At 43.5% G+C, this 15194-nt stretch overlaps 1 protein-coding gene across 3 annotated transcripts in view; it reads left to right on the forward strand.

The window, feature by feature from the left end:
• Positions 1–15194, forward strand: part of HDAC1 (histone deacetylase 1) — a 40320-nt gene that overhangs the window by 21329 nt on the left and 3797 nt on the right. For 2 of the 3 annotated variants that reach the window (XM_060018275.1, XM_060018293.1), the window contains exons 3-7: positions 1230–1347; positions 10993–11067; positions 12801–12939; positions 13400–13541; positions 14646–14738. In XM_060018275.1, coding sequence (XP_059874258.1) covers positions 1230–1347; positions 10993–11067; positions 12801–12939; positions 13400–13541; positions 14646–14738 — 567 coding nt within the window. The remainder of the gene's footprint in view (positions 1–1229; positions 1348–10992; positions 11068–12800; positions 12940–13399; positions 13542–14645; positions 14739–15194) is intronic. The other variant, XM_060018283.1, reaches the window with a different exon arrangement.

The raw sequence follows: 15194 nt of genomic DNA on the forward strand, positions 1-15194 counted from the left end.
TCTCATTGCGGTGCTTCTCTTGTTACAGAGCACAGGCTCCAGGCTCACAGGCTTCAGTGGTTGTGGCATGTGGGCTCAGCAGCTGTGGCTCATGGGCTCTAAGCGCAGGCTCAGTAGTGGTGCACGGGCTTAGTTGCTCTGCAGCATGTAGGATCCTCCCGGACCAGGGCTCAAACCCGTGTCCCCAGCATTGGCAGACGGATTCTTAACCACTGCACCACCAGGGAAGCCCTCTATGGGTGTTTTTTAATAAAACAGTATCAGTCTTTCAATTTCAGTATTTCTCGTTATATTAAGTGAGGATTAAATGAGAGTCAAATAGTCCCTGGAGCCAGACCTTTCTTATTCCGGCTTACTAGCCATGTAACCTTGGGCAAATTATGTTTAACCCCTCTCTGCTGTAGTTTCCATACTGCAAAGTGAAGGTAATAATAGTATGGACTTTAAAAGGTTGTGCCTAAAACAGTGACTGGCACAGAGTAAATAATTAATGTTAGCTGTATTGAAAATGCTTTATAAACTATAAAAGTATTGGTTATTAGAAAAGAAGAGGGTTGTCTTTGAAGGAGACCCACCTTTAAGGCAGGAGGGGAAGAGAATTTTTAAAAAGAGGACAGGCTGAATCAGAATGTTGGGATAACCTGGAAATTACTATGTCAAGGAAGTTATTATGGGGAGAATGTGATCAGAATTGTTGGTGTGATGATGATTCATAAAGGATTTCCCATCTATTTCAGTTGTTGCTAGTCACCCCTTCTTCTTGAACTCTTAGAGCCATTTGGCCCATAATTATATATTGTTATATTGAATATTAAAAAGAAAGTGATTTGTAAAACAATTTACAAAGAGATTTAACAGTCTCATCCAATTCTCACCACTTCCCTGTGAAGTACATGTTGTTATCCCTATTTGGTAAATGAGGAAATTGAGGCTCAAGAGATAGACTTGCCACCATAATTAAATACTTAAAACAATTTTTTAAATTAAAAAATGGAAAAAAAGAAAAAAAAATATAGACTTGCCTAGGCAATAGAGCTTGAGATGCCATCTAGGTCTTGAGATACGGAATCTCTTTTGATAATCTTATTTGCTTAACTAGATTGTGAGTTTCTTGAGGACTGAATCTAATCAGTCATTTCTTTTTATTCTGTACAGCACCTAGCTCAGTGCTGAGTGAAGACTGGCAGTAGTCAAGAATAACATGCTCTTTTCTCCCCTCTGCCCTCTAGCGCCCTCACAAAGCCAATGCTGAGGAGATGACCAAGTACCACAGTGATGACTACATTAAATTCTTGCGCTCCATCCGCCCAGATAACATGTCTGAGTACAGCAAGCAGATGCAGAGATGTAAGTCCATTCTGTTCCCTCCCTACTGTCAAGCCCCCAGTTGGATCTCCCTTCAAGTTGGAGAGACTCACCCTACCTTCCCTTGTATCCCCCATTCAGCTGACACCTGATTTTCCCTGCTTCCTGAGGGTACCAAAGTGTTTCTTTTGTCTCAAGACTGGTTTTCTTTGTTTCCTGATTGTAAGAAATAGATTGAACTTTGTCCAGTTAGGTTCACAACATTATCCCCGCCCCACCAAACTGTAATTGTTGTAATGGAAAAAGCACTGACCTGGGTTGGGCAGACAGGTGATATAGGTCCCGGCACTGACTCTTAACTGACTGGGGCAAGTCACTTCCCCTCAGATTTTTCTTTTGTAAAATGGACTGGATGTCATCCCATGCAACTGTAACTGCTCTCACTATGTGAGTATTAGTTAAGAACTTAGCAGCCATTTAGACTCTAGGTGATGTAATCTTTGAGTTAAGGTGATTCTGCCCCTGCCCCTTGGGACTTGAAACTCAGAACAGGTCACATCTCAGAAGCCACACTCAGCTTATAGGAATTATGGGGATTGTTTTAGCTGTGTGGAAAAATTATGTTCAAATTTGGGAAGAAACTATCATCCCTGATTTCTCACTTGTGTTATTTTAGAAATTATCCCTTAGCACCTAAGATCTCATAATAAAACAATGTAACAGTATTGTCTAGAAGAAGTTTTGAATAGTTTATGACAGCTTATTTTGAAATACCAGGAAATCTATGGCACTTTTTTGTTGCTACTGGCCACAAGGTAGTCTGATTCCCAAGGCAGAAATTTATTTGTTACAATAATTGTGCACTGGTAATGATTAGAGAACCACAGAGACCTTTTATGAAGCATTAAGCTTCTTTGCCACGCACAACTCCAGGAGCTGCTGCCCCATCTAAGTGAGGTACTTACTGTCTGAATTGACAGGGTCTTATTTCCTTCTCAGGTGAGACAGATTCATTCCTTTGCTTTAGATGGCTTTAGGGCCGTTCCATAACTTATCTATTCTAGCGATAAGGCTCTACTCTCAGTAGAGAGGGCTCTCATTAGAGAAGCAGCTTGGTATTAAAGCAAGAGAATGAGCTTTGATGTCTTGGTTTGAATCCCATAGCTCTGCCACTTAGCTCTGTGTTCTTGAGTATGTCCCCTAGCCTTTCTGAGCCTTGTTTTACCTTCTTTAAAAGGAAGACAGTAGTGCCTGTTTCATAATGGAGTTTGGGGGGATGAGTAAGATACTGTATTTATTTATTTATTTTAAAAATATTTATTTATTTATTTTTGGCTGTGTTTGGTCTTCGTTGCTGCATGAGGGCTTTCTCTAGTTGTGGTGAGCGGGGGCTACTCTTCGTTGTGGTTTACAGGCTTCTTGTGGTGGTGGCTTCTCTTATGGCCGAGCACAGGCTCTAGTAGTGTGGGCTTCAGTAGTTGTGGCATGCGGGCTTAGTAGTTGTGGCTCGCGGGCTCTAGAGCGCACGCTCGCAGGCTCAGTAGTTGTGGTGCATGGGCTTAGTTGCTCCACGGCATGTGGGATCTTCCTGGACCAGGGCTCGAACCTGTGTCCTGTGCATTGGCAGGTGGATTCTTAACCACTGCGCCACCAGGGAAGCCCAAGATAATGTATTTAAAGCAGTGAATAGTAGCTTTTGCTGTTATAACTTATTGCTTTTATTTTCAAATCTATCAAGACAGACGACATATTAGGCCCTCAGGAGTGCGCAGGTTTGGTTCTGGCTCCCAGTTTGCTCCAGTTTTCCTGAAACCAGCATTCTAAAGTTGTGCATTGAAAAATGAGGTCTGAGATTTTTTTGTCATTGAAGGTGGGGGTAAAAAGGATGAGGCTCTCTACACATTCAATGCAATCCCTATCAAACTACCAATGGCATTTTTCACAGAACTAGAACAAAAAATTGCACACTTTGTATGGAAACACAAAAGACCCTGAATAGCCAAAGCAATTTTGAGAAAGAAAAACGGAGCTGGAGGAATCAGGCTCCTGGACTTCAGACTATACTACAAAGCTACAGTAATCAAGACAGTATGGTACTGGCACAAAGACAGAAATATAGATGAATGGAACAGGATAGAAAGCCCAGAGATAAACCTACACACATATGGTCACCTTTTTTTTTTTTTTTTGGCGGTACACGGGCCTCTCACTGTTGCGGCCTCTCCTGTTGCGGAGCACAGGCTCCGGACACGCAGGTTCAGCGGCTATGGCTCATGGGCCAAGCTGCTCCGTGGCATGTGGGATATTCCCGGACTGGGGCATGAACCTGCGTCCCCTGAATCGACAGGCAGACTCTCAACCACTGCGCCACCAGGGAAGCCCGGTCACCTTATTTTTTTATAAAGGAGGCAAGAATATACAATGGAGAAAAGACAGCCTCTTCATTAAGTGGTGCTGGGAAAACTGGACAGCTACATGTAAAAGAATGAAATTAGAACCATACACAAAAATAAATTCAAAATGGATTAAAGACCTAAATGTAAGGCCAGACACTATAAAACTCTTAGAAGAAAACATAGGCAGAACACTCTATGACATAAATCACAGCAAGATCCTTTTTGACCCACCTCCTAGAGAAATGGAAGTAAAAACAAAAATAAACAAATGGGACCTAATGAAACTTAAAAGCTTTTGCACAGCAAAGGAAACTATAAACAAGACGAGAAGACAACCCTCAGAATGGGAGAAAATACTTACAAATGAAGCAACTGACAAAGGATTAATCTCTAAAATTTACAAGCAGCTCAATATCAAAAAAACAAACAACCCAATCCAAAAATGGGCAGAAGACCTAAATAGACATTTCTCCAAAGAAGATATACAGATTGCCAACAAACACATGAAAGGATGCTCAACATCACTAATCATTAGAGAAATGCAAATCAGAACTACAATGAGGTATCACCTCACACCAGTCAGAATGGCCACCATCAAAAAATCTACAAACAATAAATGCTGGAGAGGGTGTGGAGAAAAGGGAACCCTCTTGCACTGTTGGTGGGAATGTAAATTGATACAACCACTGTGGAGAACGGTATAGAGGTTCCTTCAAAAACTAAAAATAGAACTACCATACAACCCAGCAATCCCACTACTGGGCATATACCCTGAGAAAACCATAATTCAAAAAGAGTCATGTACCACAAAGTTCACTGCAGCTCTTTTTACAATAGCCAGGACATGGAAGCAACCTAAGTGTCCATCGACAAAGAAGATGTGGCACATATAAACAATGGAATATTACTCAGCCATAAAAAGAAACGAAACTGAGTTATTTGTAGTGTGGTGGGTGGACCTAGAGTCTGTCATACAGAGTGAAGTAAGTTAGAAAGAGAAAAACAAATACCGTATGCTAACACATATATATGGAATCTAAAAAAAAAAAATGGTTCTGAAGAATCTAGGGGCAGGACAGGAATAAAGAAGCAGACATAGAGAATGGACTTGAGGACGTGGGGAGGGGGAAGGGTAAGCTGGGATGAAGTGGGAGAGTGGCATTGACATATATACACTACCAAATGTAAAATAGATAGCTAGTGGGAAGCAGCCGCATAGCACAGGGAGATGAGCTCGGTGCTTTGTGACCACCTAGAGGGGTGGGATACGGAGGATGGGAGGGAGACGCAAGAGGGAGGAGATATGGGGATACATGTATGTGTATAGCTCATTCACTTTGCTATAAAGCAGAAACTAACACAACATTGTAAAGCAAGTACACTCCTGTAAAGATGTTAAAAAAAAGAAAAGATGAGGCTCTCTTGATAAACCTTTAGCCAGACACATCAAGAAAAAGACGGAAAGGACTCAAATCAATAAAATTAGAAATGAAAAAGGAGAAGTTACAGCAGACACCACAGAAATACAAAGCATCGTAAGAGACTACTACAAGCAGCTCTGTGCCAATAAAATGGACAACCTGGAAGAAATGGACAAATTCTTAGAAAGGTATAACCTTCCAAAACTGCACCAGGAAAAAATAGAAAATATGAACAGACCAATCACAAGTAATAAAATTGAAACTGTGATTTAAAATCTTCCAACAGGAGCTTCACTGGTGGCATAGTGGTTAAGAATCTGCCTGCCAATGCAGGGGACACAGGTTCGAGCCCTGGTCTGGGAAGATCTCACATGGCGCGGAGCAATGAAGCCCGTGCACCACACCTGCTGAAGCCCACGTGCCTAGAGCCCATGCTCCTCAACAAGAGAAGCCACTGCAATGAGAAGCCTGCGCACCATAACAAAGAACAGCCCCTGCTCGCCGCAACTAGAGAAAGCCTGCATGCAGCAACGAAGACCCAACGCAGCCAAAAATAAATGAGAAAAAAACCCACAAAAGAATCACATATTAAAAAATATATGTATATTCCAACAAACAAAAGTCCACGACCAGATGGCTTCACAGGTGAATTCTGTCAAACATTTAGAGAAGAGCTAACACCCATCCTTCTCAAACTCTTCCAAAAAACTGCAGAGAAAGGAGCACTCTCAAACTCATTCTGTGAAGCCACTATCACCCTGATAACAAAACCAGATAAAGATGTCACAAAAAAAGAAAACTACAGGCCAATATCACTGATGAATATAGAGCAAAATCCTCAACAAAATGCTAGCAAACAGAATCCAACAGCACATGAAAAGAATCATACATCACGATCAAGTGGGATTTATCCCAGGGATGCAAGGATTCTTCAATATACGCAAATCAATTAATGTGATATACCATATTAACAAACTGAAGAAGAAAACACCATATGATCATCTCAAGATGCAGAAAAAGCTTTTGACAAAATTCAACACCCATGTATGATAACTCTCCAGAAAGTGGGCATAGAGGGAACCTACGTCAACATAATAAAGGCCATATACGGGGCTTCCCTGGTGGCGCAGTGGTTGAGAGTCCGCCTGCCGATGCGGGGGACGCGGGTTCGTGCCCCGGTCTGGGAGGGCCCTGCATGCCGCAGAGCGGCTGGGCCCGTGGGCCGTGGCCGCTGGGCCTGCGCGTCCAGAGCCTGTGCTCCGCGACGGGAGGGGCCACGGCAGTGGGAGGCCCGCGTACCGAAAAAATAAAAAATAAAGGCTATATACGACAAACCCACAGCAAACATCATTCTCAATCGTGAAAAACTGAAAGCATTTCCTCTAAGATCAGGAAAAGGACAAGGATGTCCACTCTCGCCACTATTATTTAACATAGTTTTGGAAGTCCTAGCCACGGCAATCAGAGAAGAAATAGAAATAAAAGGAATACAAATTGGAAAAGAAGAAGTAAAACTGCCACTGTTTGCAGATGACGTGATACTATACATAGAGAATCCTAAACATGCCACCAGAAAACTACTAGAGCTGATCAATGAATTTGGCAAAGCTGCAGGATACAAAATTAATGCACAGAAATTTCTTGCATTCCTATACACTAATGATGAAAAATCTGAAAGAGAAATTAAGGAACCACTCCCATTTACCACTGCAAAAAAAAGAATAAAATACCTAGGAATAAACCTACCTAAGGAGACAAAAGACCTGTACGCAGAAAACTGTAAGATACTGATGAAAGAAATCAAAGATGACACAAACAGATGGAGAGATATACCATGTTCTTGGATTGGAAGAATCAATATTATGAAGATGACCATACTACCCAAAGCAACCTGCAGATTCAATGCAATCCCTATCAAATTACCAGTGGCATTTTTTTACAGAACTAGAACATAAAATCTTAAAATGTGTATGGAGCCACAAAAGACCCTGAATAGCCAAAGCAGTCTTGAGGGAAAAAAACGGAGCTGGAGGAATGAGACTCCCTGACTTCAGACTGTACCTCAAAGCTACAGTAATCAAGACAATATGGTACTGGCACAAGAACAGAAATATAGATTAATGGAACAGGATAGAAAGCCCAGAGATAAACCCATGCACCTGTGGTCAACTGATCTATAGCAAAGGAGGCAAGAACATACAATGGAGAAAAGAGAGTCTCTTCAATAAGTGGTGCTGGGAAAACTGGACAGCTACATGTAAAAGAATGAAACTGGAACATTCCCTAACACCATACGTAAACAAATCAAAGGACAAAGGATTAATCTCCAAAATATATAAACAACTTATGCAGCTCAATATTAAAAAAACAAACAACTCAATCCAAAAATGGGCAGAAGTCCTAAATAGACACTTCCCCAAAGAAGAGAGAAGAAGCACATGAAAAGCTGCTCAACATCACTAATTATTAGAGAAATGCAAATAAAAACTACAATGAGGTATCACCTCACACCGGTTAGAATGGGCATCATCAGAAAATCTACAAACAACAAATGCTGGAGAGGGTGTGGAGAAAAGGGAACCCTCTTGCACTGTTGGTGGGAATGTAAATTGATATAGCCACTATGGAGAACACTATGGAGGTTCCTTAAAAAACTAAAAATAGAAATACCAGATTTCTAGAATTCTAGAATTACCAGAATTACCAGATGGCCCAGCGATCCCATTACTGGGCATATACCCAGAGAAAACCATAATTCAATAAAACACATGCACCCCAATGTTCATTGCAGAACTATTTGCAATAGCCAGGTCATGGAAGCAACCTAAATGCCCATCGACAGACGAATGGATAAAGAAGATGTGGTACATATATACAATGGAATATTACTCAGCCATAAAAAGGAATGAAATTGGGTCATTTGTAGAGACGTGGATGGATCTAGAGACTGTCATACAGAGTGAAGTAAGTCAGAAAGAAAAACAAATATCGTATATTAATGCATATATGTGGAACCTAGAAAAATGGTACAGATGAACTGGTTTGCAGGGCAGAAATAGAGACACAGATGTAGAGAACAAATGTATGGACACCAAGGGGGGAAAGTGGCACGGGGGAGTGGTGGTGGTGGGACGAATTGGGAGATTGGAATTGACATATATATGCTAATATGTATAATATAGATAACTGATAAGAACCTGCTGTATAAAAAAATAAAATTAAATTAAAAAATTTTTTTAAAAAAAGGATGAGGTTCTCTAAGTACTTCAAGGCACCTTACTGACTTGATTCAGAGAGATGTCACTAGTGCAGTGCTTTATAACCAGGGGTGTCTACAGGGACAATAACAGGGATGAAGAGCTGAGTTTTTTTCAGTATTTACCAACACCTAACCTAGGAAGTTAATACACATGTAATAAGACCAAATAAGTCTGGTTTCCTTGCTCTTGCTAGGATGTAATTTAAATGCTTTATTGTCACTTTGAGAATTTGAGAATCTTAAGCAGAAGTTCTGACATAATTTTTAATAATTAAAAATGGGAACATAAATAAATGCGATTTTTATTTTTGGCAGATAGTCTATCAAAACATGAGGCTTATGGTAGAAACGTGATAAAAGGGACTTGTGCTGGTAAAATTTGGAGGCATTCTTGTCCATTTTGTAGATGTATAAACTGAAACCCAGGGAGGTGAGATGACTGTCCCAGGGTCACACAGCAAGATAGTGGTAGAATGGAGAATGGAACTCTGGTTTCCTGATTCTGGACTATTTTAAAATATGTTGCACATAAAATATTTCAGACACACACACAAAACTATAAAAAATTATACAATGATCAAACATGTCCCTACAACCAGCCTAAGAAAGAAAACATTGCCAGTACAGTTGAAGCCCTCCTGGGCACCTCTCTTTGATCACATGCCCTTCCTCTTCTACTCCCCTCTCCACCCCATTCCCACCACCACCAAGGTGTAAGCACTATCCTGAAGTCAGTGTTTAATCCCATGTGTCTCTTGCTGCAGTATATGCTTTTTAGTGCCTTCTTGACCTACGTCTGCTCCCCCATCTCTCACCCAGTATTGCTCCCCATCAGTCTAAAGCCAGCCTAAGAATGAGAGAAGTTTTATAGTGGGAAGAGGGAAAACCCATAGAAAAGTCCTCCCTAGTCTCACAGATTAGTCCCAAGTGAGGGTCTGCTCTCCCATTTTACCCCTTTTCCATCTGTAATCACACAGCTCCCTTGAGCTGGGAATAATGGACTGGCCATCTGAGCCACATGTTGGTTTGGGGCCTGAAGGAATATATTTTTTCTCGTTTCTAAAATACCAATTTCTTGTCATGGGAGCTCCACATCTCAAACAGTAGTATAAGCAAAGGTTTGGGAACCCAGACAGACCAAGCCCACTGAAGGAGGAAGCAGCCAGAGAGGGAAATCAATTGCCGATGGATAAATAAATAGCCTGGCCTCAGGGACCAAAGTTCTTATTGACACAGCCTCCCAGTGTTTACCTGGGAAGTGGGGGAGAGAGCCACCTACTGCTTACCCCCATACACACGCCACCTTTCCTCGGAGCACTGTGCCTGGCAGGGCACCAGATCAGAGCACCCTCCCAAGTTTAGGGCAGTGCCAGAGGTGGTAACTCTTGTGGTTATTGCAAACCTTGAGCTTCAGCTGTGTCTCAAGAGGTCACCACAGTCTAAGCTGGGCTCTCCTACCCTCCTCATCCTAGGGCTCCTCCTCCTTGCTCTACTTTGGGAACCCCTGTTGATAATAATGCATGCGATGGGAAGACTGGGACAAGAGAACGAGAATTTAGCCCCACCCCTGCCTCTAACTTCTGTATGTCATTGACATCTCAGCAGTTTCCTTTTCTGTGAGAGCAGACTTGGAGCCATAAGGTTCCTCTGTAGCTCTGAGTCTGCAGCCTTCAGGTGTGCTTCCCTTCCTGTCTTTTTCATTTTATTTGCATTATTGTTTGCATGTGGTTCCACATTATGTGTTAGTTTGTACTTTTACCCCTTAGGCCTGAAATAACTTTCCTCCAGTTGTCACTTGGTATAGTAGAAGAGCACTGGACTGTGGGAGTCAGGACACCTGGACTCTGGTTCTACCACTGCCTGGTTATATAACCCTGGGCGAGTCACTTAGCTTCTCCACATCTGTTTGTTCCTCTGCACAGTGGGGTTGATATTTGTCTCGTCCAGCTTTTATGGGCTTGTTAGGATCAAATGAGACTGTGTATGTGAAATTACTGGGGAAGAGGCCAGAGTATATTTTCGTAGGCTTTTAGGACAGGCAGACCAATCCTTGAATACCGCCTCTGCCATTTACTGACAGTTCACCTCTTTGAGCCTGTTTTTCCATTTATAAAATAGGACCAAACCCTACCTCAGGTGTGTGAGGATAAACGACACCAGGTACTTAAAGCACTGAGAATAGTGTCCGGCACGTTGTTAAGCATCCAGTGGATGACAGTATAGGTCTCTGTTCTTCACTTCCTTGTTGGCCAGCTGGAGTGAGGTCCAGGAACAAACCCAGGCTGGAATAAGAGGCTGTATTTTTCTCCCTCAGGAATGAACCAACATTTTCCAAGTATTTACTTGCTAAATGCTTCCCCATATAAGATTTCTATCAATCTTCTCAACAATTGGGTAAGGTGGATGTCATTATTGCTAGTTATAGATAATGAACGAAAGCTCAACAAAGTTAAGTGACTGGACCCAGTCACACAGCCAGTAAGTAGTAGAACCTGGACAAGAACCCAAGCCTTCTGAATCCAAATTCTGCATTTTTTCCATCAGCTCATAAATATGTAAACAAAAACTAAAGGAAATTGTGGAAACTAACCTTTTCCTATGTTTTTTCAAGTTAACGTTGGTGAGGACTGTCCGGTATTTGATGGCCTCTTTGAGTTCTGTCAGCTATCTACTGGTGGCTCTGTGGGTAAGGAATATACATCCCTCCTTAAAGGCTGTGCTGGGTTGTACTAGTGAGGTCTGTCTTTTAGGCCACTATCCCAGTGAGGCTGACCTGTGACCATGTAAAATGGTCCTGTGAGTTTTTACCTGAGGTCTTGAAAATGTCCTGGTTTAGTCCCAGCCCAGGTTCAATCTGACATGGTACAGACAGGTGTCCTTGGCTGTCCTCTCCTACCAAGACATCCTATATACAGGAACTCTCTGCAGACCTCATGGGCTTGTTGAGATGCTGTACATAAAAGTAACTTGTGAACTGCACAGTGCTATAAAAATGGGAAGTGTCATCATCTGTCTTACAAAAGAGTATGGTAATTACCTTTGGAGGTCAGAAATACTCCCCACGCATCTCCCACTTCCATTTGTAATGTCTAGATTACCTCCAGGATCACTCTACGCTTTCTTTTTTTTTTCTTTTAAAATTTAGGAAGTTTTTTTTTTTTTTTTTTAATTAATTAATTTTGGCTGCACTGGGTCTTAGTTGCAGCGTGCGGGATCTTTAGTTACGGCATGCATGCGAGATCTAGTTCCCCAACAGGGGATCGAACCTGGGCCCCCTGCATTGGGAGCGTGGAGTCTTACCCACTGGACCACCAGGGAAGTCCCACTCTACCCTTTTTTAACAAATGTTTATTTTTCTATGATCATTGTTTTTTCTCCTCCCCCCTCGCTACCACCTCCTAATGTAATCTCAGAAAACAAAGAAGTGCACAGGGAAAAAAACTGACTACAATCACACTGTCCACAGATAACCATCATTACCATTTTGGTGTTTGTACATCCATGCTGTTTTCTGTGTGCATATATCTGGACATAACATATATACATCTGTATTTTACAAAAAATGTGTCATATATATGTACAGTTTTGTGCCTACATTTTTTACTCAGTAAATCATTTTATTTATTTAATTTTTTAATTTATTTATTTTTGGCCACTCCATGTGGCTTGGGGGATCTTAGTTCCCTGACCAGGGCTTGAACCCCGGTCCCCAGCAGTGGAAGCGTGGAGTCCTAACCACTGGACCGCCAGGGAATTCCCTCTATGTTTTTTTTTTTTTGTTTGTTTTTTTGGGGTACACGGGCCTCTCACTGCTGTGGCCTCTCCCGTTGTGGAGCACAGGCTCCGGACACGCAGGCTCAGCGGCCATGGCTCACGGGCCCAGCCGCTTCGTGGCATGTGGGATCTTCCCGGACCGGGGCACGAACCTGTGTCCCCTGCATCGGCAGGCGGACTCTTAACCACTGCGCCACCAGGGAAGCCCCTCTTCAAAACGTTTTGACCATGCACCACATTTAGAAGTATTTACACTTGCAATCCAGGTTATGCATGCACGTGCACAACACCCTCTCTCACTCTGAAGCCAGTTTCACAAAACAGTGGTTACCTTTACTATTATTCTGATATTTTTATTCTAGTCTGTCTCATTTAAAAATATATATACTAATCATAACCCATTAAACCAATTTTAAGGCCTACTAGTGAGTTACCACCTTCAGTTTGGAAAACAGTTTTTTTAGAGTAGCCAATATCATGTTTATTCCTATTGGAATAGGGTAGGGGGAGAGGACTGGCTTGTGAATTGTACAATACAGCTGTTGAATAGGCAGGTCCTACCTCTCACTGGGTTCCCTTGGCTTCTTGGAGGAAAGGGAGAGAGTGGCTTGATAACAGGCTTGTGTTCTTTCTTCCCACGTCCAGCAAGTGCCGTGAAACTTAATAAGCAGCAGACGGACATCGCTGTGAATTGGGCTGGGGGCCTACACCATGCAAAGAAGTCCGAGGCATCTGGCTTCTGTTACGTCAATGATATCGTCTTGGCCATCCTGGAACTGCTAAAGTATGCCTTCCTGGCCTTGTCTCTTGGAGGAGCACCTTAGGCCAGGTTCCCATTTCCCCCTCCCCCGGGCTTGCCTCCCTAGTTTGCTTTTCCTAGCAGTGTGCTGGCTAGGATGTGTTCGGTGAGTGTCTCTGGCCATCCTCTCCTTGACGGGGTCTTGATTTGATCTGAGCCCACGGCAAGATCAGGGGCAGGCGCTGCTCAGATCCTGCCTCCAGAGTGTCCCTGTGTGGCTGGAGTTGACCCTGGCTGTAGAGTAGGAAGATCGGACTTGATCGGCTTGGTCAGGCCTCTGGAGACACCCTGCCGCTCTTCCACCTTCCTTCAGCCAGTTTCCGCGTCTCTGGTGCTTAGAGATACCTGAGGGAGGCAGCCAGCCCGGTAAGCTGGGACCTGGCGCCCTTGGCGCGTCCCACTCCCAAAGAGCCCCCAGAACCCCCTGACCCCCTTCTGATCCTAGGTATCACCAGAGGGTGCTGTATATTGACATTGATATTCACCACGGCGATGGCGTGGAAGAGGCCTTCTATACCACAGACCGAGTCATGACTGTGTCCTTTCATAAATATGGAGAGTACTTCCCAGGAACTGGGGACCTACGGGTGAGAACTCCCTTCAGGGGCCAACCAGCTCACCCTCAGCTGCCGGCTCTTAACTCTCCTATCTCATGTCACCAAAAACCACTTCCTGCGTCTTCTGCCATTCAGAATACCACACCCCAGCCTGGGACACCTGCCATGGTCTCTTTCCCTCTCTTATTCTGGAGGAAGGGAATGATGGTACATAAAGGGTTGGAAGGGATGGGGGTCTCCTGACTATTGCACTTCCCTCCTGGCCACAGCTGAGTTGCATTATACTATTCACATGTCCCAGACAGCTTGAATTTTAGGCTAGAAACATCAGGTTCTCTCCCACGGGCTAGGAATTGGGACCTTTATGGACCATCTCAAGGGTTCTTAATGTTTTTAGGTTACCCTCCCCTTTGACCATCTGACTGAAAGCTATGTACTCTCTCCCCATAAGTACATGAAATTTTACATTTGTTATCAAATAGTTAATAGATGCCTTCTCCTACTGAAGCCCATCCATGGACCTCAGGATAAGAATCCCTGGAAACTGATTCATTAAACTATTCTGCTTTGTGAGAGCATGAATACAATGAAACCAGCCATTTTGCCATGCCAGTGGCCCTTGGGTGAAAAAGTGGCACTAATTCAGTTGTTTGCTGTGGCAAGCATCATAATAACTGAGCCTTTCCAATTTTGAAGAATTCTTCTTCCGTTTCTGCTTTCCTTCCACACCTCCCTAGAGAGGAGAGTGGTGGGTAGAGGAGTGAGCAGTAAAGCGCTCTGGAAAGGAAAGGGTTGTCGTGGGGTGGGTGTTATTTCTATGGTCCAGCCCCCAGCCACCTTTAACCCAGTCCAGGGGGAGAGGTCTCATGCTGTGTGGTAGGATATTCAGTCTCTGGTTCCATAAATGATTCTCAGCCTGGGTGCAGACTCAGTGGTGTGTCCAGAGACGTGAGCTAGACTTGTTCCACCAGTGAGGGGAATGGTGCTAACCTGCTCTGTCCCTGGCCCACCTCATGGGCCCAGCTTATCTCTCTTAGAACCACTGCTTCTTTCCTTAGCCTTCCAGCCCTCATCCTTGAACTTCCTCCTAGCTTCATCATCTTTCAGTTTTACTTTAATGTGCTTCTTGATTAGGATATTGGGGCTGGCAAAGGCAAGTATTACGCTGTTAACTACCCGCTCCGAGATGGGATTGATGACGAGTCCTATGAGGCCATTTTCAAGCCGGTAAGTGGCTTAGGCTTATCCACCACTGGGCTATAAACAGGATTGATCTAAGGGAGGGGTAGCAAAACACCTCCAGTGTACTTCGGGATCTCTCCCCACTGAGAGGCTGGCTGGAAATGAGATGTGTTTGAACCCTGGATTGCATGCTGTGTGGCCAGTTAGGGGAACAAAATCCATCCAGATATTTACTGATGCCTTCTGTGGGTCAGGCCCTCTGCTGGATATAAGAATAGCTAAGACATGATCCATGCCCTTGAAGACCTCACAGTCTGTGGTGTGGGAGGCAAGCACATCCCTGACAGCATGTGGTCAGTGCTGTTTTTGAGGGATGAACATGGGCTGGGGAAAGCGTAGTCAAGATGATTTCACAGAGGTAGTGACATTTGAGCTGGACTTTGAGAAATGAGGAGTTACCCATGTGAAGGAGGCGGGGGCTGGAGGGGAGGGGTGGCATTC

The sequence above is a fragment of the Delphinus delphis genome, chromosome 1 (genome assembly GCF_949987515.2).
Source record: "Delphinus delphis chromosome 1, mDelDel1.2, whole genome shotgun sequence".
In the NCBI taxonomy this organism is placed as follows: Eukaryota; Metazoa; Chordata; class Mammalia; order Artiodactyla; family Delphinidae; genus Delphinus; species Delphinus delphis.